The 27003-nt window shown below is 41.3% G+C and overlaps 1 protein-coding gene and 1 long non-coding RNA gene across 3 annotated transcripts in view; one reads left to right on the top strand and one right to left on the bottom strand.

Moving 5' to 3' along the window:
• The window catches only part of LOC138666248 (uncharacterized), a 144070-nt gene extending 123533 nt beyond the window's left edge, over nucleotides 1-20537 (bottom strand). The window contains exons 1-3 of one of the 2 annotated variants that reach the window (XR_011318570.1): nucleotides 20505-20537; nucleotides 14087-14128; nucleotides 6645-6727 (exon numbers count right to left, since the gene is read on the bottom strand). This is a non-coding gene — a long non-coding RNA (uncharacterized lncRNA). Of the gene's footprint in view, nucleotides 1-6644; nucleotides 6728-14086; nucleotides 14129-18171; nucleotides 18304-20504 lie in introns of those variants that run through there. The other variant, XR_011318571.1, reaches the window with a different exon arrangement.
• SRRM4 (serine/arginine repetitive matrix 4) overlaps nucleotides 1-27003 on the top strand; it is a 256446-nt gene that overhangs the window by 130086 nt on the left and 99357 nt on the right. Inside the window, exons 3-6 of the mRNA XM_069754474.1 lie at nucleotides 6687-6779; nucleotides 14106-14177; nucleotides 14688-14714; nucleotides 22889-22939. Of these exons, the coding sequence (XP_069610575.1) occupies nucleotides 6687-6779; nucleotides 14106-14177; nucleotides 14688-14714; nucleotides 22889-22939 (243 nt within the window). The remainder of the gene's footprint in view (nucleotides 1-6686; nucleotides 6780-14105; nucleotides 14178-14687; nucleotides 14715-22888; nucleotides 22940-27003) is intronic.

Here is a 27003-nt window from a genome sequence, read left to right as displayed (position 1 = left end):
CTCTGGACAACAGTGCCAGAGGTTCTTCCATGGCGATCCAAGGAGGAAGCCGAACCAGCTGTGCGTGAGCTGGAGGAAGAAGCAACACGAGCTGAAGAGGTGGTAGCTGCCGCTGTTGGTTGGCCTAGCTCTTCAGTGTGTTTTTGGAACTCCACCGCGTGCCTGGTCCGCACATGTTTCCACATATTTGTGGTATTGAGGTTGCTGACACTTTTACCTCTTTTTACTTTCTGATGACACAGCTTGCATTTGACAAAACAAATGTCATCTGCAACTGTGTCAAAAAAGGACCAGGCACTGCAAGTCTTGGGAACGCCCTTTTTGGCTTTTGAAAGAGACAGGCTCCTAACTGGTGCCAAAGTGGAGGCTACAGGCTCCGCAGTCTTCCCCCTCCCTCTCCCTCTTTGGCCCGTTAGGGGAATCTCTTCCTCTGAGCTGCTCCCACCACCTTCCTGTTCCTCACGCCACGATGGGTCAAGGACCTCATCATCTCCACTACCCTCTGCCACCAACTGCTCCTCCTGGGTAGTCTCGGCAGCACAGTACGCACCAGAAAGCGGCACCTGAGTTTCATCGTCAGATGCGTACTGCGCTGTGGCCACCACAGGCACTGACCCACCCGCCTCTTCAGAGTCAGAGAGACAAAGCTGTTGGGCATCACTGCACACTGCCTCTTCTTCCATTTCTCCAATACTGCTTGGCTGGCCCCCTGTTTCCAAGCCAAGAGATTCAGAGAACAGAAGTAGAGACTGCTCCTGTCCTGGGCTCTCTGACTGCCTGGCCAATTTGGCAGGTGGTGAAGAGACAGATGGCTGCTCTCCAGTGGTCTGTGCCTGAGAGGATGTGGCACTAATTGAAGTTGATGCGTTAGCTGCCATCCATCCGACAACGGCTTCAATTTGATCTTCACGCAGCAGCGGTGCACGGCGCTCTCCGACAAAGCTGCGCATGAAGGACTGTTCCCTGCTGAAACTGGGTGATGGTGAGTAACCGGTGCCAGCAGCAGGCACAGAATCACCACGTCCTCTCCCTGCTCCTCTCCCTGTTCCACGCCCACGCCCACGACCCTTACTCCCTGCCCTCTTCATCTTGGTTGACAGATAAAGATAAGCAGAAAAGTACTAAGGCCTTAGTGTGCTTATTCCTGAAATGCTCCTCCTAACAGGTGTAAGAAACACTAATGTTGTAAAGTGTGGACTAGACTTTATTATTGATAAAATGTGGCCTACACAAGTGTTAAATGGTGTTTGGTGAACTTTACTTTTTTTTTGTGCAGATCGGGCTACAGAGCTAGTTTAAATCACACGGAGACCGTGCAGACAGCCGTAAACGGCGCTGCAAGGCCCAAAAACCCTCCTCTAGGTTATCCTATCTAGTTTTTTTCCACTATTTTGCTGGAGACGGGTGGAAAGACACTAATAGGAAATAGTTTACAAAATTTTCAACAGGCTGCACTAGTTGAAAAAAAATTAAAAGTTATTTAACGGTATGAGGCAGTGACAAACCCTGAGCTGAATACAACGGGCTGTCGCTGCACACAGACTATAGGGCGAGCTGCGCTCACACGGAGACCGTGCAGACAGCCGTAAACGGCGCTGCAAGGCCCAAAAACCCTCCTCTAGGTTATCTTATCTAGTGTTTTTCCACTATTTAGCTGGAGACGGGTGGAAAGACACTAATAGGAATTTTTTTAATAATTTTTAAACAGGCTGCACTAGTTGAAAAAAATTAAAAGTTATTTAACGGTATGAGGCAGTGACAAACCCTGAGCTGAATACAACGGGCTGTCGCTGCACACAGACTACAGGGCGAACTGCGCTCACACGGAGACCGTGCAGACAGCCGTAAACGGCGCTGCAAGGCCCAAAAACCCTCCTCTAGGTTATCCTATCTAGTGTTTTTCCACTATTTTGCTGGAGACGGGTGGAAAGACACTAATAGGAAATTTAAAAAAAAAATTTCTACAGGCTGCACTATTTGAAAAAAGGAAAAGTTATTTTACAGTATGAGGCAGTGACAAAACCCTGAGCTGAATACAACCAGCTGTGGCTGCACACAGACTATAGGGCGAGCTGCGCTCACACTGAGACCGTGCAGACAGCCGTAAACGGCGCTGCAAGGCCCAAAAACCCCCCTCTAGGTTATCCTATCTAGTGTTTTTCCACTATTTGGCTGGAGACGGGTGGAAAGACACTAATAGGAAATTTTTGAAAAAATGTGCAGCAGGCTGCACTACGAGCAAAAAAGGACAATGGATAGAACTGTGTGAGGCAGTGTGAACCCCCCCTGAGCTGAATACAACCTGGTATATGGCTGCACACAGACTACAGAGTGAGCTGCACACACACACACACACTGAGACCTTGCAGAACGCTGTTAAAACAGCGCTGCAAGGCAAGAGCAAGGTGAACTGAACAGTGAACACAGCGTTTGCTAAATTAGCCTTGGAAAAGCAAAATAAAGCAATTAGCTATCTCAACTGGCCCTCAGTTAGAACACAGCGTCCTGTCCCTAACTGAAATCACAGCAGAGTGAGCGCAAAATGCGGCAGCGTTTTTTATAGTGCAGAGTGACATCATTTCAGCAGCCAATCACAGCCTTGCCAGTACTTACATGCCCACCATGCTAAACAGGATGTGCCCACACTTCCATTCATTCCTCATTGGCTGCTGCGTTCAGTTTGAATTCTGGGAACTTCCGATTCCGGTATCCGATACGCGGGAAGTATCGGAATTCGGTATCGGAATTCCGATACCGCAAGTATCGGCCGATACCCGATACTTGCGGTATCGGAATGCTCAACACTAGTCTGCGGGCATAAAATTGATGAAAAGAGGAAAATCACTTAAGTCAGTCAATATTGCTAGGTGCCATAAAGCCCTTTCATAAAATCTCCCAGTTAAACAATTTCTTTGATAAGCCACTAAAGTGGCCTTTTTGCTGACCTCCAAGTTTAGTGTGACAGGGAATTCAATATACACTGGCAATACTGTCATGTGAACAACCGGCTCCAGGCTTACAACTATTATAACTACAATTCAAGGCTTTTTTGTTGTTATTTTATTGAGAACATTTTATGATTGGTCGTGAATAGAGGCTAAAGAATCCAATTGATGTCAGTAATGCCAGCTACTGGGGTTTTATCACACTGATCGGTGTTCTGATACCAGCTCTTCTCTGGATGAAGCAAGGGTTGGAAGAAGCAGACAGGACACTTGCTGATTCAATGTAGGATGCTATCAGATCTTGTGATGTATCATAGACTGCAGCTAAAGCAGAAGACAGAAGTAACGGCAAGTCTGTGCTACGGTCGTATTGGATTGTATCCTCTTAATGGGAATCTGTCACCAGATATTTGCTATCCCATCTAAGAGTAGCCTGATATAGAGAAAGAGATTCTGATACCAGCAATTTATCACTTAGGCGGAGTCACACTAGAGCGTAATATGGAAGAGTGCTATGCGATAAAAAATCATACAGCACTCGGCCCAATGTTAATCTATGGGGCAGCTCCCATCATCCGTTGTTTTTTCGGCCGTATTATACGTGCGAGAGAAATCGCAGTATGCTGCAATTTGCACCGTATTATGGCCGAGACTCGCCAATGAAAGTCTATGGGTGCGAGAAAAACTTGCACACCACACGGACCATCAGTGTGACTTGCAAGAAATACGCACCGGTGTCCTTTCAAAAAGCTGGCAATTCATTTGCTGTGCACAGTAAAATCACACTGACAGGTTAGAATAGATAAAATAAATGTGTACACATAGTATAGGTATATATATATATATATATATATATATATATATATATACAGTTAGGTCCATATATATTTGGACAGAGACAACATTTTTCTAATTTTGGTTATAGACATTACCACAATGAATTTTGAACAAAACAATTCAGATGCAGTTGAAGTTCAGACTTTCAGCTTTTATTTGAGGGTATCCACATCAAAATTGGATGAAGGGTTTAGGAGTTTCAGCTCCTTAACATGTGCCACCCTGTTTTTAAAGGGACCAAAAGTAATTGGACAGATTCAATAATTTTAAATAAAATGTTCATTTTTAGTACTTGGATTGAAAACCCTTTTTTGGCAATGACTGCCTGAAGTGTTGAACTCATGGACATCATCAGATGCTGTGTTTCATCCTTTTTGAAGCTCTGCCAGGCCTTCACTGCGGTGGTTTTCGGTTGCTGTTTGTTCGTGGGCCTTTCTGTCTGAAGTTTAGTCTTTAACAAGTGAAATGCATGCTCAATTGGGTTGAGATCAGGTGACTGACTTGGCCATTCAAGAATATTCCACTTCTTTGCTTTAATAAACTCCTGGGTTGCTTTGGCTTTATGTTTTGTGTCACTGTCCATCTGTAGTATGAAATGACGACCAATCAGTTTGGCTGCATTTTGCTGGATCTGAACACACAGTATGTCTCTGAATATCTCAGAATTCATTCGGATGCTTCTGTCCTGTGTCACATCATCAATAAACACTAGTGACCAAGTGCCACTGGCAGCCATGCATGCCCAAGCCATCACACTGCCTCCACTGTGTTTTACAGATGATGTGGTATGCTTTGGATCATGAGCTGTACCACGCCTTCTCCATACTTTTCTCTTTCCATCATTCTGGTAGAGGTTGATCTTGGTGTCATCTGTCCAAAGAATGTTCTTCCAGAACTGTGCTGGCTTTTTTAGATGTTTTTTGAGCAAAGTCCAGTCTAGCCTTCTTATTCTTGATGCTTACGAATTGCTTGCACCCTGCAGTGAACCCTCTGTATTTACTTTCATGCAGTCTTCTCTTTATGGTAGATTTGGATATTGATACGCCGACCTCCTGGAGAGTGTTGTTCACTTGGTTGGCTGTTGTGAAGGTATTTCTCTTCACCATGGAGATTATTCTGCGATCATCCACCACTGTTGTCTTCTGTGGGCACCCAGGTCTTTTTGCATTGATGAGTTCACCAGAGCTTTCTTTCTTTCTCAGAATGTACCAAACTGTAGATTTTGCCACTCCTAATATTGCAGCAATTTCTCTGATGGGTTTTTTCTGTTTTCGCAGCTTAAGGATGGCTTGTTTCACCTGCATGGAGAGCTCCTTTGACCACATGTTTGCTTCACAGAAAAACCTTCCAAATGCATGCACCACACCTCAAATCAACTCCAGGCCTTTTATCTGCTTAATTGAGAATGACATAACGAAGGGATTGCCCACACCTGTCCATGAAATAGCCTTGGAGTCAATTGTCCAATTACTTTTGGTCCCTTTAAAAACAGGGTGGCACATGTTAAGGAGCTGAAACTCCTAAACCCTTCATCCAATTTTAATGTGGATACCCTCAAATGAAAGCTGAAAGTCTGAACTTCAACTGCATCTGAATTGTTTTGTTTAAAATTCATTGTGGTAATGTCTATAACCAACATTAGAAAAATGTTGTCTCTGTCCAAATATATATGGACCTAACTGTGTATATATATATATATATATATATATATATATATATATATATATATAGGACTAAACTGAAGAAATGCAGTCATTGATTCTCAGTCCACCTACAGTGTGTTTATAGACAAATCATTACATTAGACCATTATGCATAATTTTTTTTTACATTTTTTAAATCAATAAATTCTATAAAACTGTTGATGTATTTAGACTTTAAATGTGCACTCATTTTTAACTGTTCCATAGATTACTTGGGCTTCATTCCAAATTTTCTTTACTTTGCAATGATTTTTAGTGATATACAATGTGATTAATACTATTCATATGCCATAATATACAATTAATATTTTTGCACATACATATAGTCATAATTTAATAGTAGAGTAGGGCAGATTGATTTGTGGAACTCCAGTCCATCGGCCAGATCAGTGGTCTCTTTCCGCTGAATGGGAGGCTTGCAGATCTTTTACCTTCCGGGATCCCTGGCATGGCTTTTGATTAGACGGGCTGATTCACCAACATTTCAGGTTGCTCCAGCACAGTTAATCAAAAGCTCCACCAGGAAACCCAGAAAGTAAGAGATTCGTGAGCCTACCACCCATTGGCCAGAGACTACTCATCTGGCTGATGAATAATATCTCCATGAATCGATCCCCTCATCGCTATCTAATAGCACTGGAAAAAATGATGATATTTTCCACTCTCTTTAAGAGAGGTTCATAAACCAAGTCTTTTTTTGCACCAATGACATGGAAAAAAGGCATCCTGAAACATGCTGTATTGGATTAATATTTATGTGCTCTGTGGGCTTTGAGTTGCCATTTTCCCTCCACTATCAATACATATGCTTTGAAGATAGAAATTATGCTTGTATACGTAATAAAGTAAAAAAAAGCCCTAATCAGTGGTGCTCCTCCATTTCCCTAAGTTGTTAGTACATGACCCCTATAGAGACCACTGACGGCAGCCTAAGAAGAACATCATGGCTGCAGTGGTCATGTGACACCCCCCACTGGAAGAGAAAGTGAGACGCCCACTGGGGAGTGCAGACTGTAGGAAAGAGAAGCATCAAAATTTCGGTAGGTGGGTATGCATTTTTTTCTGCACTGCCCATTCATATGGTATTTAAAAGTAGTAGACAATCACTCTAAAATAATATTAGTATAATTTTCAAATGAAGCATGGTAAATAGACGTACTTTGAAATCAAATTCTCACGGCAGTCCTCGTCTTCTGTCTAGCGATAGGTCCCCAGCAGCAGAACAACTCAGCCCTTCACGACCTCTCAAGGGGAAAAAGAAGAAGAAAAAATCAGATCGCAAAAAGAGAAAAAGGTTGGTCTAAATGATAGCGAAATTGTACGTTTCTTGCGCACATTTTATTGTCTATATGTAAAATAATAATTTCACACAACAGACCAGGCTACACTCACTTTATATATATCTATGTCACATTCACTGATTTCAGAAAAAAATAATTATATATTATTTGAACCAGTAAGTGTGGTTTAGATAATGAAATGCAAAGTTTTAAAAAATATACCCCATAGTATTGCAATTATTTAATGATTTTATTTCTGCAAATTAAAATGTTTGTATCTATTTGTTTGCTCAGTGTTACAATATAAAATCATATGCAAACTCAGTTAGTAATATCACATCAATGTAATAAATATTAGGGCGATTTCACACACTTTGCTTGGATTGTAATAACTTACCTTACTGGCGTGTCTCCTGACTGCTTCATATATGCCTATGAAGCAGGTCAGGAAATCTACTGGTGATTTGGTGAAGTGTTCAATCCAGCAAAGTCTGTGTTTCACGGATGTGTGAGATCACCATCAGCCTAAGGCCACGTTCACACGCAAGTATTTTGGTCAGAATTTTACATCAGTATTTGTAACTAAAATGAGGAGTGGGTGAAAATGCGTTTAGGCTATGTGCGCATGATGCAGATTTGCTTGTGTATAATTCTGCGTGTATTCTGTCTCTCTTGGCAGAAACCGCAGTTGAAATTCCGCGCGGATTTGATATGGTTTTATGCGGATTTTCATGCAAATTTGTAAACTAAATAAAGAAATATTATTGAAAAAAACCGTGTAGGCATTTCCTTGTTCAACCTCTTCAGCCAGATACCCTCATTAATATTAAATAAACACCCACACACACACAAAATTAAATAAAGAGACACACACACACACACACACACACACACACACACACACTTAAATAAAGAGACACACACACAGTCACCAGCCTATATAGGAGCATTAACATAATTAACCCACATATGCTGTAACAAAACAGCAACTATTATTGAGCAATGTCCCCACGGTCAGTAATCGGCAGCGCTTTGGACACAGCACATGTCCGCTCCATCCAAAGTGCTGCTGGCTTTTGAACGCAGGCGTTCATTGAACCCTGCGGAATCACCGATTCCAATACATAGGACGGTTGATATTTATCTTGCGGAGACTGAGTGTCTCCCCAAGATAAATAGACATGCTGCGGTCTGGAAAGACGCGTCACATGTGAGTCTCCACCGGTGCACGCATAGTGGACATGGGATTTCTTTATATCCCAACCACTATGCTGTAACATCTGGATGCTGCAGGTTGGACGCTGCGGATATATGCAGCGTCTAACCCTCAGCGTTTACTGTGTATCACTGAGAGTTCACAGAGTTCATGAGCTCTGGTGCAGTCATTTATGGCACTGCTGCATGGGAAAGTTCTCACACAGCGGTAGTACCGTAAGTGACAACACCGGAGCTGATCAGCTGATACACTGGCAGGAGGTAATTTCTCCCGCAGTGTATCGCCAGAGGCCGGGTAGAGAGGTCACATCTCCCAATGTGATTGTTCTACATGCGAGATTTCCTTGGGACACTCGGATTATCTGGACTTTGGCAGACTGGGAGTGTATGTTGGTTTATTATTTTACATTATTTCTTTCATGATCCGTTCCAGGGTTTAATCCTGTCTGCTCTTTTTCCGGGCAGATCATGTCAAGGGTTAACTTTGCTCTGCCTCACTCTGGGTTCAGGTTTGCTATTTAGCTCTCAGGCATCCTGCTGGTGGTGTCAGCTATAGCTCTGCCTTCAGCTTGTGAACCTGACTCTTTTAACCCTTGATTTGTCCTGCTGTGATCCCTGACTTGCCCCGTGTTTGTTGTCTTCCTCTGTCTGCCCTTTTCCCACCGTTTTCTCTGTTTCTTGGTTCAATTATCTGGTTTCTGACTTGGCCTGTATTCGGACTCGCTTCTGCTTTCTGTCTTTGTCTTATCTGCTTCTGACTGTTGCTGACCCACCTGGCTTGCTCCTTACCACGTATATCGCTTACTCCTTTTTGTACTTTGCCTCTGAATGTTTATTGACTCGGCTTGCCTGACCACTCTCTCACCACTTGGTGGGCCTGTGCTGCTGCTCTGTCGATCTACTCTGAGTCTGCAGTCTCACTTCCCTCTCAATCTCCCTCTGGTGGAGGCTGCGTTACACTGCACTACAGCAGCATGACGATTTCTAGGAGAAAAGGGCGTCGGGGATTTGGTGTGAGGTAAGTATAATGGGTTTTTATTTTTATGTGAATATGTACAGTGCAGACCAAAAGTTTGGACACACCTTCTCATTTAAAGATTTTTCTGTATTTTCATGACTATGAAAATTGTACATTCAGAGTGAAGGCCTCAACACTATTAATTAAACAAATGTGGAATTATATACTTAACAAAAAAAGTGTGAAACAACTGAAATTATGTCTTATATTGTAGGTTCTTCAAAGTAGCCACCTTTTGCTTTGATGACTGTTTTGCACACTCCTGGCATTCTCTTGATGAACTACAAGAGGTAGTCACCGGGAATGGTCTTCCAACAATCTTGAAGGAGTTCCCAGAGATGCTTAGCACTTGTTGGCCGTTTTGCCTTCACTCTGCGGTCCAGCTCACCCCAATCCATCTCGATTGGGTTCAGGTCTGGTGACTGTGAAGGCCAGGTCATCTGGCGTAGCACCCCATCACTCTCCTTCTTGGTCAACTAGCCCTTATGGAGCCTGAAGGTTTGTTTGGGGTCATTGTCCTGTTGAAAAATAAATGATGGTCCAGTTAAACGCAAACCGGATGGAATAGCATGCCGCTGCAAGATGCTGTGGTAGCCATTCTGGTTCAGTATGCCTTCAATTTTGAATAAATCCCCAAAAGTGTCACCAGCAAAGCACCCCCACACCATTACACCTCATCCTCCATGCTTGTAGAGTCCATCCGTTCACCTTTTCTGCTTCGCACAAAGAAATGGTGGTTGAAAGCAAAGATCTCAAATTTGGACTCATCAGACCAAAGCACAGATTTCCACTGGTCTAATGTCCGTTTCTTGTGTTCTTTAGCCCAAACAAGTTGTTGCATGTGGTTTCCTAGCAGCTATTTTACCATGAAGGCCTGCTGCACAAAGTCTCCTCTTAACAGTTGTTGTAGAGATGTGTCTGCTGCTAGAACTCTGTGTGGCGTTGACCTGGTCTCTAATCTGAGCTGCTATTAACCTGCGATTTCTGAGGCTCGTGACTCGGATAAACTTATCCTCAGAAGCAGAGGTGACTCTTGGTATTCCTTTCCTGGGGAGGTGTTCATGTGAGCTAGTTTCTTTGTAGCGCTTGATGGTTTTTGCCACTGTACTTGGGGACACTTTCAAAGTTTTCCCAATTTTTCGGACAGACTGACCTTCATTATTTAAAGTAATGATGGCCACTCGTTTTTCTTTACTTAGCTGCTTTTTTCTTGCCATAATACAAATTCTAACAGACTATTCAGTCGGACTATCAGCTGTGTATCCGCCAGACTTCTGCACAACACAACTGATGGTCACAACCCCATTTATAAGGCAAGAAATCCCACTTATTAAACCTGACAGGGCACACCTGTGAAATGAAAAAAACCATTTGCGGTGACTACCTCTTGAAGCTCATCGAGGGAATGCCAAGAGTGTGCAAAGCAGTCATCAAAGCAAAAGGTGGCTACTTTGAAGAACCCAGAATATAAGACATGATTTCAGTTGTTTCATACTTTTGTGTTAAGTATATAATTCCACATGTGTTAATTTATAGTTTTGATGCCTTCAGTGTGAATGTACAATTTTCATAGTCATGAAAATACAGAATAATCTTTAAATGAGAAGGTGTGTCCAAACTTTTAGTCTGTACTGTATGTAATTTAATTTTTTTTTATTTGTGAGCACAAGCGCTGGTAGATGATACTACTCTCCCATCAGCGGCACACCTAATGTCACTGTTATTAGTGACAGCAGACATAGCCAGATGAAAGAGGTAGTTTCATCGGCCCACGCCTGCATTTTTACTGCAGGTCAACGCTGTGGGTCACAGCCAGCTGTGGAATCATGCTGACATTTGCCAGCATGATTCTGCAGCGCTGTGATCGACAGTACCGGCGGTAGCATTACCATACACAGACACACACACATGCACACAGTCGCACACACACAGACACGTGCACACACAGACACACACAGACACCCGCACACAGACACCCACACAGCCACACAGACACCCGCACACACACAGAAACCCACAGACACCCGCTGACAGAAACCCACAGACAGACACGCACATATTCTCCGCTCACACATAGTCTCCATCCACACACATACTCTCCACCCACACACTCTTCCTCCTTCTGACATCATTTCCTATCTGCAGCGTTTTTGTTAGCAAGTCGGCAAACCTTTTTACACCTGCAGATTTGCAGCAGATTTGATTGATTCAATGCAAGTCAATGGGTGCAGAAAAGTTACAGATGCAAAAAGAATTGACATGCTGCGGAAAATAAAACGCTGAGAATAAGGACGGAAATTTCTGCATATGTGCACACCAATTCAGGAATGCCATTGATTAATATTGCTTTAATGATCCAGTGCAAATTTTTAGCATTTCTGCATGGAAAAAACGCTGCGGAAACGCAACAAATCTGCAACTTGTGCACATAGCCTTACCCTGATTGTTGCACTCCTGATTTTGGCTTACAAATTCCTATTGTACATCGCCTAAGGCTTAGGGCTCACTCACACATGGGACGATTGCAATCCAATTAAAAATGTTATTGCCTTAAGATCAATGTTAATCAATGAGGCAATGTAGATCTGCGATTATTTTCTCAGCTGTAATCAGACTGGAAAAAAATTGCAGCATGCTGCGAGTGGATGCGAGTCAATGAGAGCGAGAAAAAAAATTGCAGGGTACACGGACCCTGCATGTGCCGTCCGAATTTTACCTGCACATCTCAAAGGAAATACAACATTTCCATCAGCCAAATACAGTAAATTCACAGCCTGAACCATCAGAATAGAATAGATAGAAATATGTCAGCTGAATACATATAATCAGCGCTTTGCTCATGTAATTTTCTGTACTTATATTTAGTCAATAATTAAATAAATTAATGAAAAAAATGGTGTGGTTGTAATATCTATTTTTAATAACCAGCATAGACTAAGCAGACAGCTGTGGACTGATATTAATAGGCTAGTAGGAGGCCATGGATATTGGCCCCTTCCCTGACTAATAACACAAGCCCTCAGCTGCCCTAAAAATGTCTCATACATTAGATGTCCCAATTCTGGCACTAAGCCTCGATTCTTCCCGAATGCCCTGGTGTGGTGGCAATTGGGGTAATCGTTTTGAGGATGATGTTAGCTATGTAATGACAAAAAGCCCAGGGGTTAGATTCTGCCACACTCAGAGGCTGTGATAAGTGGTGACATCAGTAATGTGACTGCTCACCATGGCTGGACCCTGTGGATTTTTTTCTAATAAATGGGTGAAAGGCAGTAATTGTCGGGAAGTGCTTTTTACAATTAAAGGACTTATGTATGTGTGTATGTTTTTATCTTTTGACTACGGGTCAGTAAAGGTAGTGTCTGACGGACACCCCTCCATTACTAACACCTGGACTTGGTGTCAGCTGACATTACACAGCTGACATCAACCCCAACACCATTACCCCGATGACCACCGAACCAGGACATCAGATAGAGCAGAGGCTAAGTGCCAGATTTGATTCATCTAATAGATTTGCCATTTTTGGGGTGGATGAGGGCTGATGTTATTATTCTGGAAAGGGGACAATATCCATTGCCCCTTCCCAGCCTATTAATATCAGCCTGCAGCTGTCTGCTTAGCCTTTCCTGGTTATTAAAAATATGGGGGATCTCACGTCGTTTTTTTTTTAATTATTATTTATTTAATGGGTTATATAAGGCAAAACACCTTTAAGTGCTACATGAAAGGCACTAAAGGGTGCTGTCTGTCTATCTATCTATCTATCTACCTATCAATATCGGTATATAAGATTGATTTATTAGTTTGTAAACTTTCTTTAAATGACATAGAGAATTACTGTATGTAAAAGATGATGTTAAAAATTTATTGCACATGGATTGCATACACATGTCATAATTATGTTATATGGATGCTAGGTGAGAAAATCACATTATACTGGCATGACACTCACATGACACTCGTCCTACTTTTTTGGATCAATATCGGCTGATTTTTTATTTGGTCATGTGACTCTAGCCTTATAATTCAGCTGCCTTTCTGGTTTAACAAACATAGGCTTAGTTTTTATTTCCTTATACTGTATATACTTGAGTATAAGCTGACCTGAATATAAGCCGAGGCACCTTATTTTACAAGAAACTATAAAAACATATACATATACATTGTCCCCGCATCCCTATCCTTGTATGCATGGCTCCTCATTCCTATCCTGGTATGCATGACCCTCTCATCCCTATCCTGATGTGCATGGCCTGCTCATCATTATCTTGGTGTGTATGGTCTCCTCATCCCCATCCTTGAATGCATGGGTTCTCATCCCTATCCTCGTAGGCATGGCTCCTGATCCCTATCCTGGTATGCATAGCCTCCTCATCGTTATCCTGATTTTCATGGCCTTCCTGCAATGGCCAGGCTTTCACGTGTGCCCACTACTAAAAGGAATGAATATTCACTGCCCTCCACGCCCATGAGAGTGGCACTGAATATTAATTCCCTTATGTAACGGGCACACGTGATCGCCCGCTCAATGCAGGAAGCTGGAGGCTGCTGCTACTGTGACCGCTACTAAAGAGCAATGAATACTCACTGCCAGTGCTGTGAATATTATTTTTTTGTTTAGCAGCGGGCACACTTGAAAGCCCGGCCGCTGCAGGAAGCCGCAGCAGCTGGCTGCTGCCTCCGGTGACCCACTGCTCTGCTGCTGTCGTTCCCCTTCCATCTTGTGGGACCCTCATTTGAGTGTAAGCTGAGGGGGTTTTTGCAGCATAAAAAATGGGCAGAAAAACTCGGCTTATATTCGAGTATATACGTTATATACCTAACAAAAAGTCAACCATTCAATTGAAACAAGTCGAGTTGATCCACTAATTTTATCAAAAATAATTCCCATTTCCAGTTCTTATTAATAGTAACCTGTAAATCAAGTGCAATTTTTATTGTATGTTTAGTTGTTTGGATGATTTTTGGAGGTGGAAAAAAGTGTTATCCAAAGTAAGGATTTAGAATTATTTGAATTATTCAGGTGGACAAGCAGTAGTTATGGTCTCTCTAGGTTATTATGCAGAAATGTTAAATTTCACTCACCATATGTCTTCATCTCCAGATCACGGTCTTACAGTCCTTCCCCTGTAAAAAAGAAAAAGAAGAAGAGTTCAAAGAAGCAGAAGAGAAACAGGTATGAGATTTCTATGCTGCTTTAGCAAGACATTTCATAAATGTACCCCATGTGTTTTGGTATCTTTGCATTATGCCATACTTTCAGTGATGTACTATATATATGTTATGTATAACTAGAACACTAACACATCCCCTGAACACATACCCCATAAGGGCATTTATACAACATAGAGTGGGGACCCCCAAGTAATTGCAGCATTCCGTCTGGTGATTTTCCTGTATTTCATTGATCATTCATCTTGTATCTAACTGTAGATTCAAAATACAAGTTTTAAAAAGATGAAACAAACCAAAAAGTCCATGCATCGAGGATCTATGGCATAATTGTTATTTGTTCTAATTCCCCTGATTAATGCTTTTGCCGACCTACCCTACAACCTTTAATGTCATTGTAAGCAGAACTAATGATGATCTTTACAAGAGGTTATTGTTCTTACTTGTAACTGCATAAAGTTACTGTCTTTAAAAAATGAAATCCTTATATTAAGCTTGTTTCTGATTTCCCTAGGTCTTCATCAAAGAAGAGAAGACATAGGTAAGTCATTTTCTGCTCCCCCCACATAAAACTCACATTATGTTCTTAGTGAAATCTGTACGGTTGTAACAAAATTCATTTACAATGAATAATGCTAAACGAGCACTATTTATCTCCTACAAGGCCAAACACTGTCCTCGAATTATGGGTAAATGAATGGCTTGACCTCGACGAGTTGACAACTTATCAAGCTAAGGCAGTGAGTCCATTCTAGTGATACCAGAAAACAAAAACTTATACCTGCAATGTAATGATAGTTTTTTTTAATTATTCTTAATAATTTATTAAGAATTACTGTCACTCAAACGGGCAAATATTTGTTATATTTGCTCAAAAATAGCATATGGTGGCAGTAATTGGACACTTAAAAAGCCTTATTCAGCCTAAAATAGTAGCATATGTCCTAAAAAAAAATTGTGCTGACTTATTGATTCCCCCCAGCAGTCCTCTCAGTCTCTTTTTACAGGCGGCTACTAGCATATTGATAGCTGCAACCAATCAGTGGTACAAATGCAATTTGCATACATAGTCACGTGCCGACGAACTGCTCGCCCTAATTCAATGTGCAGTGAAAAACTGAGAGAAGCAGAAGAGAAGCTCGTTGTCACGTAACAGCAGAAGTATGAAAATCGCATATGAGTGAAGCGGCCATGTGATGACTGCTGGAACCAGCAAGCAGAGCTGAATCCTGACAGCGAGGATATTACACACTGTTAGGATTGGCTGCAGGGCTTAATTTTATAATTAAAGGGTGAGTCCAGATTTGAGATGAAAATATGCAGTCACTATAGGTGGCTGCAGGCTTCTGAATTCTCACAGTGCATGCACTGCACACTTTTAGGATTCTCCCTTGCACAAGTATGTGATTTGGATATTTCTGGCCACATTCCTACTAGATGTGCCTTGCCTCGCTCAATTAAATTTTATTGTGTGAGACCAGGCATGTCTAGTCAGCAAAAAAAAAAAAGGACTTGTTCCAGCTCCATTTTCGTAAAATTCAGGCTTGATACTTTATTATGGCGATTTAAAAGCAGTGGAAATGCGCTCTCCAAAAGCACCACGGGAAAACAGCGACGCGTTTTGATCACTAAAGATCTTTGTCAAAGCTATATACAAACAGTCCAATACACAATATATGGACACCATTGACCAATGAAAAACAGAAAAAAGGATCACATGATTAGTCAAAGGTCCTTCAAATACAAAAACCGTAATAATTAACACATTAGCAAAAAGAAATACAAATATACAAACAGTCCAATACACAGACATGATTATAGCCAAATTAATTTTTTGGATTTCAATTTGAGTGGTACAATGAATCAATTAATTTCAACTAGTACACACCATAAGTCACTAAGCGGCAACACTATTTTACATGCTAGCAGTGGCCATCCGAGATATACTATCCGGCAGTTCCTGTAGGCGAATTTACCAGAGTCAAGCACAATTGTAGCAATGATTTGGATTTGAATATGGAAATTGATTTGGTATCTGGCAAAATAAAACGCCATAATTATCCACATTGGACCCTTAAAAGAGCATGTAAAATTTTGACCCACAAAAAACGTGAAGATCTTATTGCACCTAAAGCAGAAACAGTATCTTCTAATTTTAGAACTGATGTTGGTAATAAACCTTATGTGTGCTTTCAATTCAGTCCCCAGTTTTACGAAATTAAGGGAATTGTTAAAGGGAACCTGTCACCCCGTTTTTTGAGATTGAGCTATAAATACTGTTAAATAGGGCCTGCGCTGTGTGTTCCTATAGTGTATGTAGTGTACCCCGATTCCCCACCTATGCTGAGAAATAACTTACCAAAGTCGCCGAGTTTACTCGGCTTTGGGAAAATGGCCGCCGCGATCTCTAATGCGCACGCGCGGCATCCCGCGGCCATTTTCCTGAAGCCCCGTGCAGCAGAGCACTCGATCTGCGCACGCGCGGCCCCAGGAAGATGGCCGCCCCCACCGACGAAAGGGATGACAGCGCAGATCGCGCGCTGCTTGTTCACCACTACGCCACTACGCCACCAACGTAAAGCTGAGGAAGAACCAGCGATGTCACCACGCCCTCCCGACCTGACCAGCCTGATTGACAGGCGAAAACGGCGACTTTGGTAAGTTATTTCTCAGCATAGGTGGGGAATCGGGGTACACTACGTACACTATAGGAACACACAGCGCAGGCCCTATTTAACAGTATTTATAGCTCAATCTCAAAAAACGGGGTGACAGGTTCCCTTTAATAAATTTCTTCCAGTTTTATATGAGGATGAGAACTTAGCTAAAATTTTGAAAGCTGGAATTAATGTAGTAGCTAGGAGAGCTCCAACCATAGGCAACAAAATTTCTCCCAGTATGTTTTGTACAAAAATAAAAACAAGACGTGGTTAGACTGCAGTGGTTTTTACAAATGTGGTCCGAATAATTGCGAAACTTGAACACATGCATTTATTACTAAAGTTTTTTATAATTCTGATAAATCAGCGAGTGTTAACATTAAACAATACATTAATTGTAATACCACTTTTGTAGTGTATAAAATTGATTGCACTGCATGTCATTTATCTTATGTTAGATGCACATCGCATAAACTCAAGGTACGCATTACTGAACATCTTTATGATATAAGCAATACTGGGGATGCAAGCCGCACTGTCTCTGCAGCTTCCAAACATTTTATTACACAGCATGCCCGTAGCACAAAGTTTTTCGTATACATGGCATAGAACATGTGAATAGACCTTTACGTGGGGGTGACGCCAGACAGCATCTTCTCACACGTGAGGCATTTTGGATTTATTACCTTAACACCCGATTTTCAACTGTTCTCAACAAAACTTAATGAATTGATGTATCACTATTAGTGTCAAATGTATTTGCATATCATGTTTTTAAATTCTAGTATGTTTTTTACTTTTTCAATTGGAATTATGTTTGTATATTTGTATTTCTTTTTGCTAATGTGTTAATTGTTACGGTTTTTGTATTTGAAGGACCTTTGACTAATCATGTGATCCTTTTTATTGTTTTTCATTGGTCAATGGTGTCCATATATTGTGTATTGGACTGTTTGTATATAGCTTTGACAAAGATCTTTAGTGATCGAAACGTGTCGCTCTTTTCCCGTGGTGCTTTTGGAGAGCACATTTCCATTGCTTTTAAATCGGCATAATAAAGTATCAAGCCTGAATTTTACAAAAATGGAGCTGAAAAAGTCCTCTTTTTTTTCCTTTCTCATATATGACCACGTAGATCAGCGTGGAGTTCCGTGCATCTGCAGTGGTTACTCGGTGAGCTGGCTTTACTAGTTTTGTTTATGTCTAGTCAGCACATGACTACATGTATGCACATCGCCGGCACCAGAGAATCCAAACAGTGTGCAGTGTGCAACCCCTTTAATATTTCTAACATAAATAAAAATATGAGCTTTAGTCAGTATCAAAAAAAACATTTACATCCAGGTAACTTATAGATGATGTCTCTTGAGTTGTTCTCTTTCTATTCTTCTTCATCTTGTCCAGTCTCCTTGAATTTTCTCATCCACAGCCGTCTCTGCAGACTTCCATCTTCTCCAGTCTTGTGCAGAACATCCCCACACAACGCCCTTAAAGACAGCAGTGTCATTATAATGCTCCCAAATAAAAAATATGTGCCCTACGCTGAGCCCCTGAGTAAATGATTGCCCCTCACTATATTGCCTGCACAGAATATGACCCCCACATAGTCCCTCTTATGGGACATGCTCTCCACACTACTCTCTCCTTTCCATACAGAGCCACCTCTTCACACTGTTCTGTCACACTGAGTAACCCCTAATATATTTACCCTCTCACTTTCCATATTGCCTCCTCACACATCCCTCTGACTCCCCATACTGTGCCCGTACTCATCTCATCACCCCCCATACTGTGTCCTCATACAGTTTCCCCTCGCTCTTCATACTGTGTCCGCATCCATACCACCACTCACCATACTGTGTCTGCACCCTTCCCCCTATACATGCCCCATCTCATACCTTCCTCCTCATATTGTGTCTTCAAATTTCTCCTGCTCCCCATATTGTCTGCAACTGTCCCTCCTTTTTGTCATCATATAATACCATTATACAAAATCTCACCAAGCCCCATTAACTAAATGCCTCCAACACAGTAAATCTCCCCCACACAGTAAATACCCCCACATACAGTAAATACCCTTCACACACACAGTTAGTACCCCACATACAGTAAATACCCCTACACACAGTAAGTACCCCCACTCACAGTAAAAAAACCTCCACACACTCACAGTAAATACCCCCCTCCACACACACAGTAAACCTCACTACACCCACACACAGCAAAACCCCCCCACACACTAAATACACCACCCAGTATACACTCCTGTCTCCTATCTACGGAGTCTTCAGCTCTTACCACCTATCGGCGCCTCTGCAACATCGGCAAATTATGTCAGCGGCATGATCACATGACATGATCACTTTGCTGGTGTCACTCTGACCCAGCAGTCAGAACTTCAATTGTACTCACGTCTGTGAGACGTGAGTACTATTGAACACTGGGAGTCGGCACACTGCAGTTTCTCTATGAAGCTGTCAGCTTGGCAGCCAGCTCAGAGAACTGCCATCTCCCAGTCTGGGGGGCGGCAGAATGCAGCTGTCGGGGGAGATATTTCAGACCGCCACATTAGGCGAACCAACTGTGTCCCACTTCCGGCTGCGCCCGGGGCACATGCCCCAGTTGCCCCTCCATAGATGCACCTCTGCACATGACTACTGCAGCCACTGGTTTGCAGCATCACTTGGTGGCCACTTGTACATAAACAAACCATTAACACTAAATCACTAGAGCAAAGAAGTGATTAGTAGAATTCTAAAAAGAAAAAAATATATAACAGTTACTATAGTCTTTTCTAGATGATGAATTACCTTTTCCATAGGTTGTCCACTATTTAGATATTGATGACCTAGTCTTGGGATATTGGTGGAGGTCCAAAATCTGAGACCCACACACATAGATCAGCAACTCTTGAAATCATTGGGATCTTAAATACAATACCTAAGAATTTCACTACACTACAACATATGGGCCTGTGATGTTCCAGCTCTATACACATTGTTTGCATTCAGCTACCCCAGAATTTCCAATAGCTGTTTAATGGGGTGTCAGGTGTCAGACTACCAATGATCTGATATTGATGACCTATCATAAAAATAGGCCATCAATATCCTATCAGTAGTGGAAAATCTCATTAAGACATTTGTGACCAACACTGTACACTGTTTAGTTAAAGTTTACCTACTTATACAATTATGTTTAAAAGGTAGTTAGCATCAGAAAATGACCTATTATTTAAGTCCATTTTTTTTGTTAAATGCATTTTTTTCTACAATTTTTGAAAATGTTTATTTTCATATCTCAATCTGCATTAAAAATTAAAAACAGAAATCGTGCACTTGATGTTTCAGGAAATAGAGGAACAGGGTCAGCGGTGACATAACTTATTGTTATTAATGGATCATGTATTATCAGCTGTATATAGAGATGTTGCCTGTCCGAGTACTCCTTGTACTCTAAAAAGGATCCTTGCTGATAAATCTTCTTGAACTGACAGAAAGTATAAATCTAAAAAAAACGCTGTGAAAACTGCAAGATTACTAATTTTGTTTTTTAATAAAGATTATGATCCGAATACAAGAAAAATACCAAAATGTTTTAAAAATAAAGTACGGTACATGTAACACAAAAACCTGATTTAAACAATAGGTTATTTTCCGATGATAGCTTACCTTTAAGTAGAGTGAGATCCAGTATCCTGCCTTTACACATTAGATTACAGTAATCCAGAATAGTTGCTAAAAGCCGGATTGGCCAACAATCCTGACTCTCCATTGGCAGATGATGTTTTGAGGAGATAAGGGTTGTGCAGTTTGAATTTAGATATCTGGACCTTTAGTTCTCTGGGAGAATAACTAGGTGTCTAGCAGCTACTTTCTTTATTCTCCCCAATTAATACACATGACAGCAGAGCCAAGCCAAGCATTCATGTGTATGATAGAGTCGGGAGAGATAGGTCTGGATGAAACAAACTTGTGTATGCCCAGCTTAAGCAATGGAGAACATGAAATTCTGTACTGTTTGCCTAACCAAAAATTTTTTGTAAAGTTCTGTAATTTCCTGGCCGAACATATCCTAAATTTTTTCCATATGACAAAGTATTGTTGGTTTTCAATTTAGTCATCAAGAAGTGAGGTGATGTAAGGTTGCTTCACATTTTGTCCAGAAGATTGGTTCTCCTGCACGTCTATTTTGATTAAAGGATTATTCCCAAAATCACAATGTGGTCTGATAAAAATGTACACAATTATTTATTCATTTGTGCTAAAATAACCTATTTTTAAATATTTCCCATTTTGCACATGTCTATCTCCAATGGATGCCCTTTTATTTACCCTAAAGTTGCCATTGGAAACTTCTTTCTGTAGCTCCAATGCTCCTAGTTGATCATGCACAGCTCCTTGCTTGCTGCCTGTGTAGCTCTGCTTTGCCTTCAGTACCAGCATAGAGTGTATTCTACCTTTTCAGTGCACTATATGCTCCTCTATAGTACCCTGCATGACTAATTTTATTTTCTGCCTTTTCTTAGGCTACGTTCACATTTGCGTTGTTGGGCGCTGCGTCGTCGACGCAACGCACAACGCATGCAAAACGCATGCAAAACGCATTGTTTTGTGATGCATGCGTCCATTTTTGGCTTGATTTTGGACGCAAAAAAAATGCAACATGCAGCGTCCTCTGCACCCTGACGCTTGCGCCAAAAATGACGCATGCGTCACAAAATGCAAGACAACACATTTCCATGCGCCCCCTTGTTAAATATAGGGGCGCATGACGCATGCGTCGCCGCGGCTGCGCCCGACGCAACGCTAATGTAAACGTAGCCTTACTGGTTTCTAGCAGAGCACAATTCTCCTGGAACCCTTCACAACAGAACATTAGGCAATGCACAGCTGAGACACCAGTTGAGCTGTATTTGTAGCCTGCTGCTGATATATCAGTGATGTGAAACTGCAAATGCTGCTCTGTTGATGCATATCGCAGAAGATAATCTTCTGTCATATGCATTAAGAGAGCATAACAGTGATGAAAAAAGGCACAAAGGTAAAAGAAAGATATTTTGTTTGGCTTAGCAAAAAGTTTGCAAAAAGTTTGCAATAAGTATGCATATATTGCATGTATTAGCTTAACAATAAGTATGCATTTACTGAGCTTTGGGAAAAATTATTTGATTATGGGAATAATTCTTTATATATTGGAATGGATCCTAGTATAAAGGAAATATGACTATTCGTCAACATTTCCTTAGCAAATAATTTTCTTGTTCTCACCCAAGGAGGCATTTTCCATACATAGTTGAAGACAACCTAACCATAGTACATTTTGATCTCCTGTAGTGTGGATAAAAATATTACTATTTGCAATTGTTCTTTAAAGGGATTGTCTGGTCCCGACCGATAAGTATCCAGTCACTTTGTGTGACTGCAGACTTATGACATTGTACACTGCAGGGATTCGCTGGTTTCTGAGCCGGGACTGGAAGGTTCGTATGCGTTATATGTACTCCCGGTCAGTGAGTGCGGCTTCCCTCTCATACAAGTGCATGAAGTGAGGCCAAGCCCACTAGATGGACCCTGGCCAGGAGTATATATAACGCATACATAACCTGTGGTCCCGACTCAGAAAACGGCAAATTCCAGCAGCGCATAGTGCGTGCACTGGAGGAGTTCATAAGTCTGCAGTCACAAAGAGTTACTGCAGATACTGATTTGTACCGGACAACCCCTTAAATGGGTTTGAAGTTCACCTGTGATACATACGGTAACAACTTTGGCTGTACTCACTTAAGCTCTTCCTCCGTTGCAAGAGGGCATGACATAGCAATTTATTGTCCTTTTTGTGGACAGGCAACAGCAACGGGCAAATTATCAATTTGGACCAGCCAAAACTTTTAATCAATTTTGAAGATAGCCTGGATAAATTGTGATATGTGTGCCTGCCTGAAAGATAGGATAAAAATTTTGACTCTAGACTCTTGATCTTTTAAGTAATCAGGATGTTATACCTTGGTTTTATGTCTCAAACCCTGAAGTTAATAAAATACTCCTTTTCTTAGTTCATCCAGTCCAAAAAGTAAAAGAAAGCAAGAAAGGAAACACCGAAAGCAGTGAGTATTTACTTTCTCTTGTAGATCTATATCTGCTTCCAATCTATACTACAAATGGACAAATGATATTTTGTCTTTTTATGTTTTCACTGAAATGAGGCAGTCTTACAGTCCAAATCATTAGAAGAAGAGTTACATTAGCAAAATACCTAAAAACTTCTGATGAGCGAATCGGCCACAATTCAGAAGTCTGCTTGACATTGCCTAGGAAAATTGATTGCACAGACGTTATTGATGCAAATAGGGACTAATGAGACCCTAGTGCATAATGATAAGAGCATTATAAGGAACATTTGATTAATAAAATTTCCTGGCCAATTTCAAGACCTCGGAAGCATAATAAACATGGGTTTAAAAAAGTACTTACCTTGCTGTTTGCCTGTTCTGCTACTGCAGAACCACTGCCGATACTTCTGCTGTCTTTTTTGGCCAAGTAGGTCTCAGAAGTCACATCTCATCACTTGATGTCACAACACATGCATCACCAGAACATGCTGACTAGGCTTCAGTTGTCATGCATTATGAGGACTGAGGCCTACTTGGCATTGGCAGCTCCAATGCCGACAGAAGATGTCAGAAGATCTGAAGAAGACGTGTAAAGCACCAGACAGCAGGCTGTAGTGGCAAGAGAGTTTAATGGCAATTTGAGTATTTTTTGTTCCCGGCCGTCTGTAATTCATCAAAATTGCATCAGGTTGACCACCATTTTGATAAATTAGAATGAAACAAATCACAAAAAATTTGATTTCAGATTCATCTCTACTAAACACTACAATAACAGATTCTATGCATAAAAATTGTATCATGTGGTGATCAGACATTTTTAAATCTTAATTGAGAAACTTTGTGTTGTGTACTTTTCCTATGGTTATACATCTACATTATCTTGTGATAAGTTTTCAGGCAGATTTAATTACCTTTTATAAAATATAAGAACTGCAGTAAAATGGTTTTGAGATAATCCACTGAAAACTACACTGAAGGATGTTCATTCGGTTGTTTAATTTTGTAGAAAAAAAGCAGATCACAGACATGGCACAAAACTAAAGTCATTTCAAATGGCAACTTTCTGGCTTTAAGAAACACTAAAAGAAATCAAGAACAAAAAATCTGGTAGTCAGTAATGGTTACTTTTTTAACCAAGCATAGGGTAAAAATTATGGAATCACCCTGTAAATTTTCATACCCAAAAATAACACCTGCATCAAATTAGATCTGCTCGTTAGTCTGCATCTAAAAAGGAGTGATCACACCTTGGAGAGCTGTTGCACCAAGTGGACTGACATGAATCATGGCTCCAACACAAGAGATGTCAATTGAAACAAAGGAGAAGATTATCAAACTCTTTAAAAGAGGGTAAATCATCACGTAATGTTGCAAAAGATGTTGGTTGTTCACAGTCAGCTGTGTCTAAAATCTGGACCAAAAGCAAACAACATGGGAAGGTTGTTTTAGACAAACATACTGGTAGACCAAGGAAGACATCAAAGTGTCAAGACTAGAAACTTAAAGCAATATGTCTCCAAAACAGGAAATGCACAACAAAACAAATGAGGAACAAATGGGAGGAAACTGGAGTCAACATCTGTGACCGAATTGTAAGAAACCGCCTAAAGGAAATGGGATTTACATGCAGAAAAGCTAAACGAAAGCCATCATTAACACCTAAACAGAAAACAACAAGGTTACAATGGGCTAAGGAAAAGCAATCATGGATTGTGGATGACTGGATCAAAGTCATATTCAGTGATGAATCACAAATCTGCATTGGTCAAGGGTGATGCTGGAACTTTTGTTTGATACCTTTCCACTGAGTTTTATAAAGATGGCTGCCTGAAGAGAACATGCAAATTTCCACAGTCATTGATAATATGGGGCTGCATGTCAGGTAAAGGCACTGGGGAGATGGCGGTCATTACATCTTCATTAAATGCACAAGTTTATGTTGATATTTTGCAAATTGCCTCTTCTGAGAAAAAGAGGACTTAAACTCTATAGCGCCACCTGTTGGAAGTAGCGATCCTACAAGTCACAATCAACCCTTTAACGAGTCGTGCAATATGACTTAGGATAAAAGCCAAATCAATATCTCAATTCGCAGACACTGTGTTTCGGGCCGTTGGCCCTCGTCAGTGCGAAGCATGAGAACTGATTTGGCTAGGTGAGAGGCTCTGGACTGGGATCTAAGGGGTATCATTTCTCCTTATGGAGAGTGACATACCATGGTAAATAAGCCTCCTTACCTTGACAAGCCAGAGATGGTATGTCACTCTCCCTAAGGAGAAACGATACCCCTTAGACCCCAGTCCAGAACCTCTCACCTAGCCAAATCAGTTCTCATGCTTCGCACTGACAAGGGCCAACAGCCCGAAACACTGTGTCTGCGAATTAAGATGATGATTTGGCTTTTATCCTAAGTCATATTGCACGACTCGTTAAAGGGTTGATTGTGACTTGTAGGATCGCTACTTCCAACAGGTGGTGCTATAGAGTTTAAGTCCTCTTTTTCTCAGAAGAGGCAATTTGCATATTATATTTCCCAGAGGAGCATTGCATGGTGAATAAGCCTCCTTCCCTTGACAAGCCAGAGATGGTATGTCACTCTCCATAAGGAGAAACGATACCCCTTAGACCCCTGTTGATATTTTGGACACTTTTCTTATCCCGTCAATTGAAAGGATGTTTGGGGACGATTAAATATTTTTGAAGATGATAGTGCATCCTACCATAGAGCAAAAATGATGAAAACATTCCTTGAAAAAAGACACATAGGTCAATGTCATGGCCTGCAAATAGTCCGGATCTCAATCCAATTGAAAATCTTTGGTGGAAGTTGAAGAAAATGGTCCATGACAAGGCTCCAACCTGCAAAGCCGATCTGGCAACAGCAATCAGAGAAAGTTGGAGCCAGATTGATGAAGAGTAGTGTTTGACACTCATTAAGTCCATGCCTCAGAGACTGCAAGCTGTTATAAAAGCCAAAGGGGGTGCAACAAAATACTAGTGATGTGTTGGAGTGCTTTTTGTTTGTTTGCTTGTTTGTTTGTTTTTCATGATTCCGTAATTTTTTCCTCAGAATTGAGTGATTCCATAATTTTTCCCCTATGCTTGGTTAAAAAAAGTAACCAGTACTGACTACTAGTGTTGAGCATTCCGATACCGCAAGTATCGGGTATCGGCCGATACTTGCGGTATCGGAATTCCGATACCGAGATCCGATACTTTTGTGGTATCGGGTATCGGTATCGGATCAATAGGGATGTGTAAAATAAAGAATTAAAATAAAAAATATTGATATGCTCACCTCTCCAGCGGCCCCTGGAGATCACGCTGGTAACCGGCCGGCTTCTTTGTTTAAAATGAGCGCCTTTAGGACCTGCGAATGACATCGCGGCTTCTGATTGGTCGCGTGCCAGTCACATGGGCGGCACGCGACCAATCAGAAGCCACAACGTCATTCGCAGGTCCTAAAGGCGCTCATTTTAAACAAAGAAGCCGGCCGGTTACCAGCGTGATGTCCAGGGGCCGCCGGAGAGGTGAGCATATCAATATTTTTTATTTTAATTCTTTATTTTACACATCCCTATGGATCCCAGGGCCTGAAGGAGAGTTTCCTCTCCTTCAGACCCTGGGAACCATGAGAATACCTTCCGATACTTGATGTCCCATTGACTTGTATTGGTATCGGATATCGGTATCGGCGATATCCGATATTTTTCGGGTATCGGCCAATACTATCCGATACCGATACTGTCAAGTATCAGACGGTATCGCTCAACACTACTGACTACCACATTTTTTGTTCTTGATTTCTTTTAGTGTTTCTTAAAGCCAGAAAGTTGCCATTTGAAATGACTTTAGTTTTGTCCCACGTCTGTGATCTGCTTTTTTTCTACAAAATTAAACAACTGAATGAACATCCTTCAAGGCTGGTGATTTCATAATTTTTGCCAGGGGTTGTATATATAAGAAATAAAAAATTTCCAACATGCTGTACATGATACTCGACCATGTCTGTGCTGTGCCGCATGGGGGCATAGGTTGCTAGCTGGCTCCTAGGTCCA

Source organism: Ranitomeya imitator, chromosome 1, assembly GCF_032444005.1.
Source record: "Ranitomeya imitator isolate aRanImi1 chromosome 1, aRanImi1.pri, whole genome shotgun sequence".
Lineage (NCBI taxonomy): Eukaryota > Metazoa > Chordata > Amphibia > Anura > Dendrobatidae > Ranitomeya > Ranitomeya imitator.
Note: the sequence above shows the minus strand (reverse complement) of the source record. Positions and strands in the feature narration are given on the sequence as shown.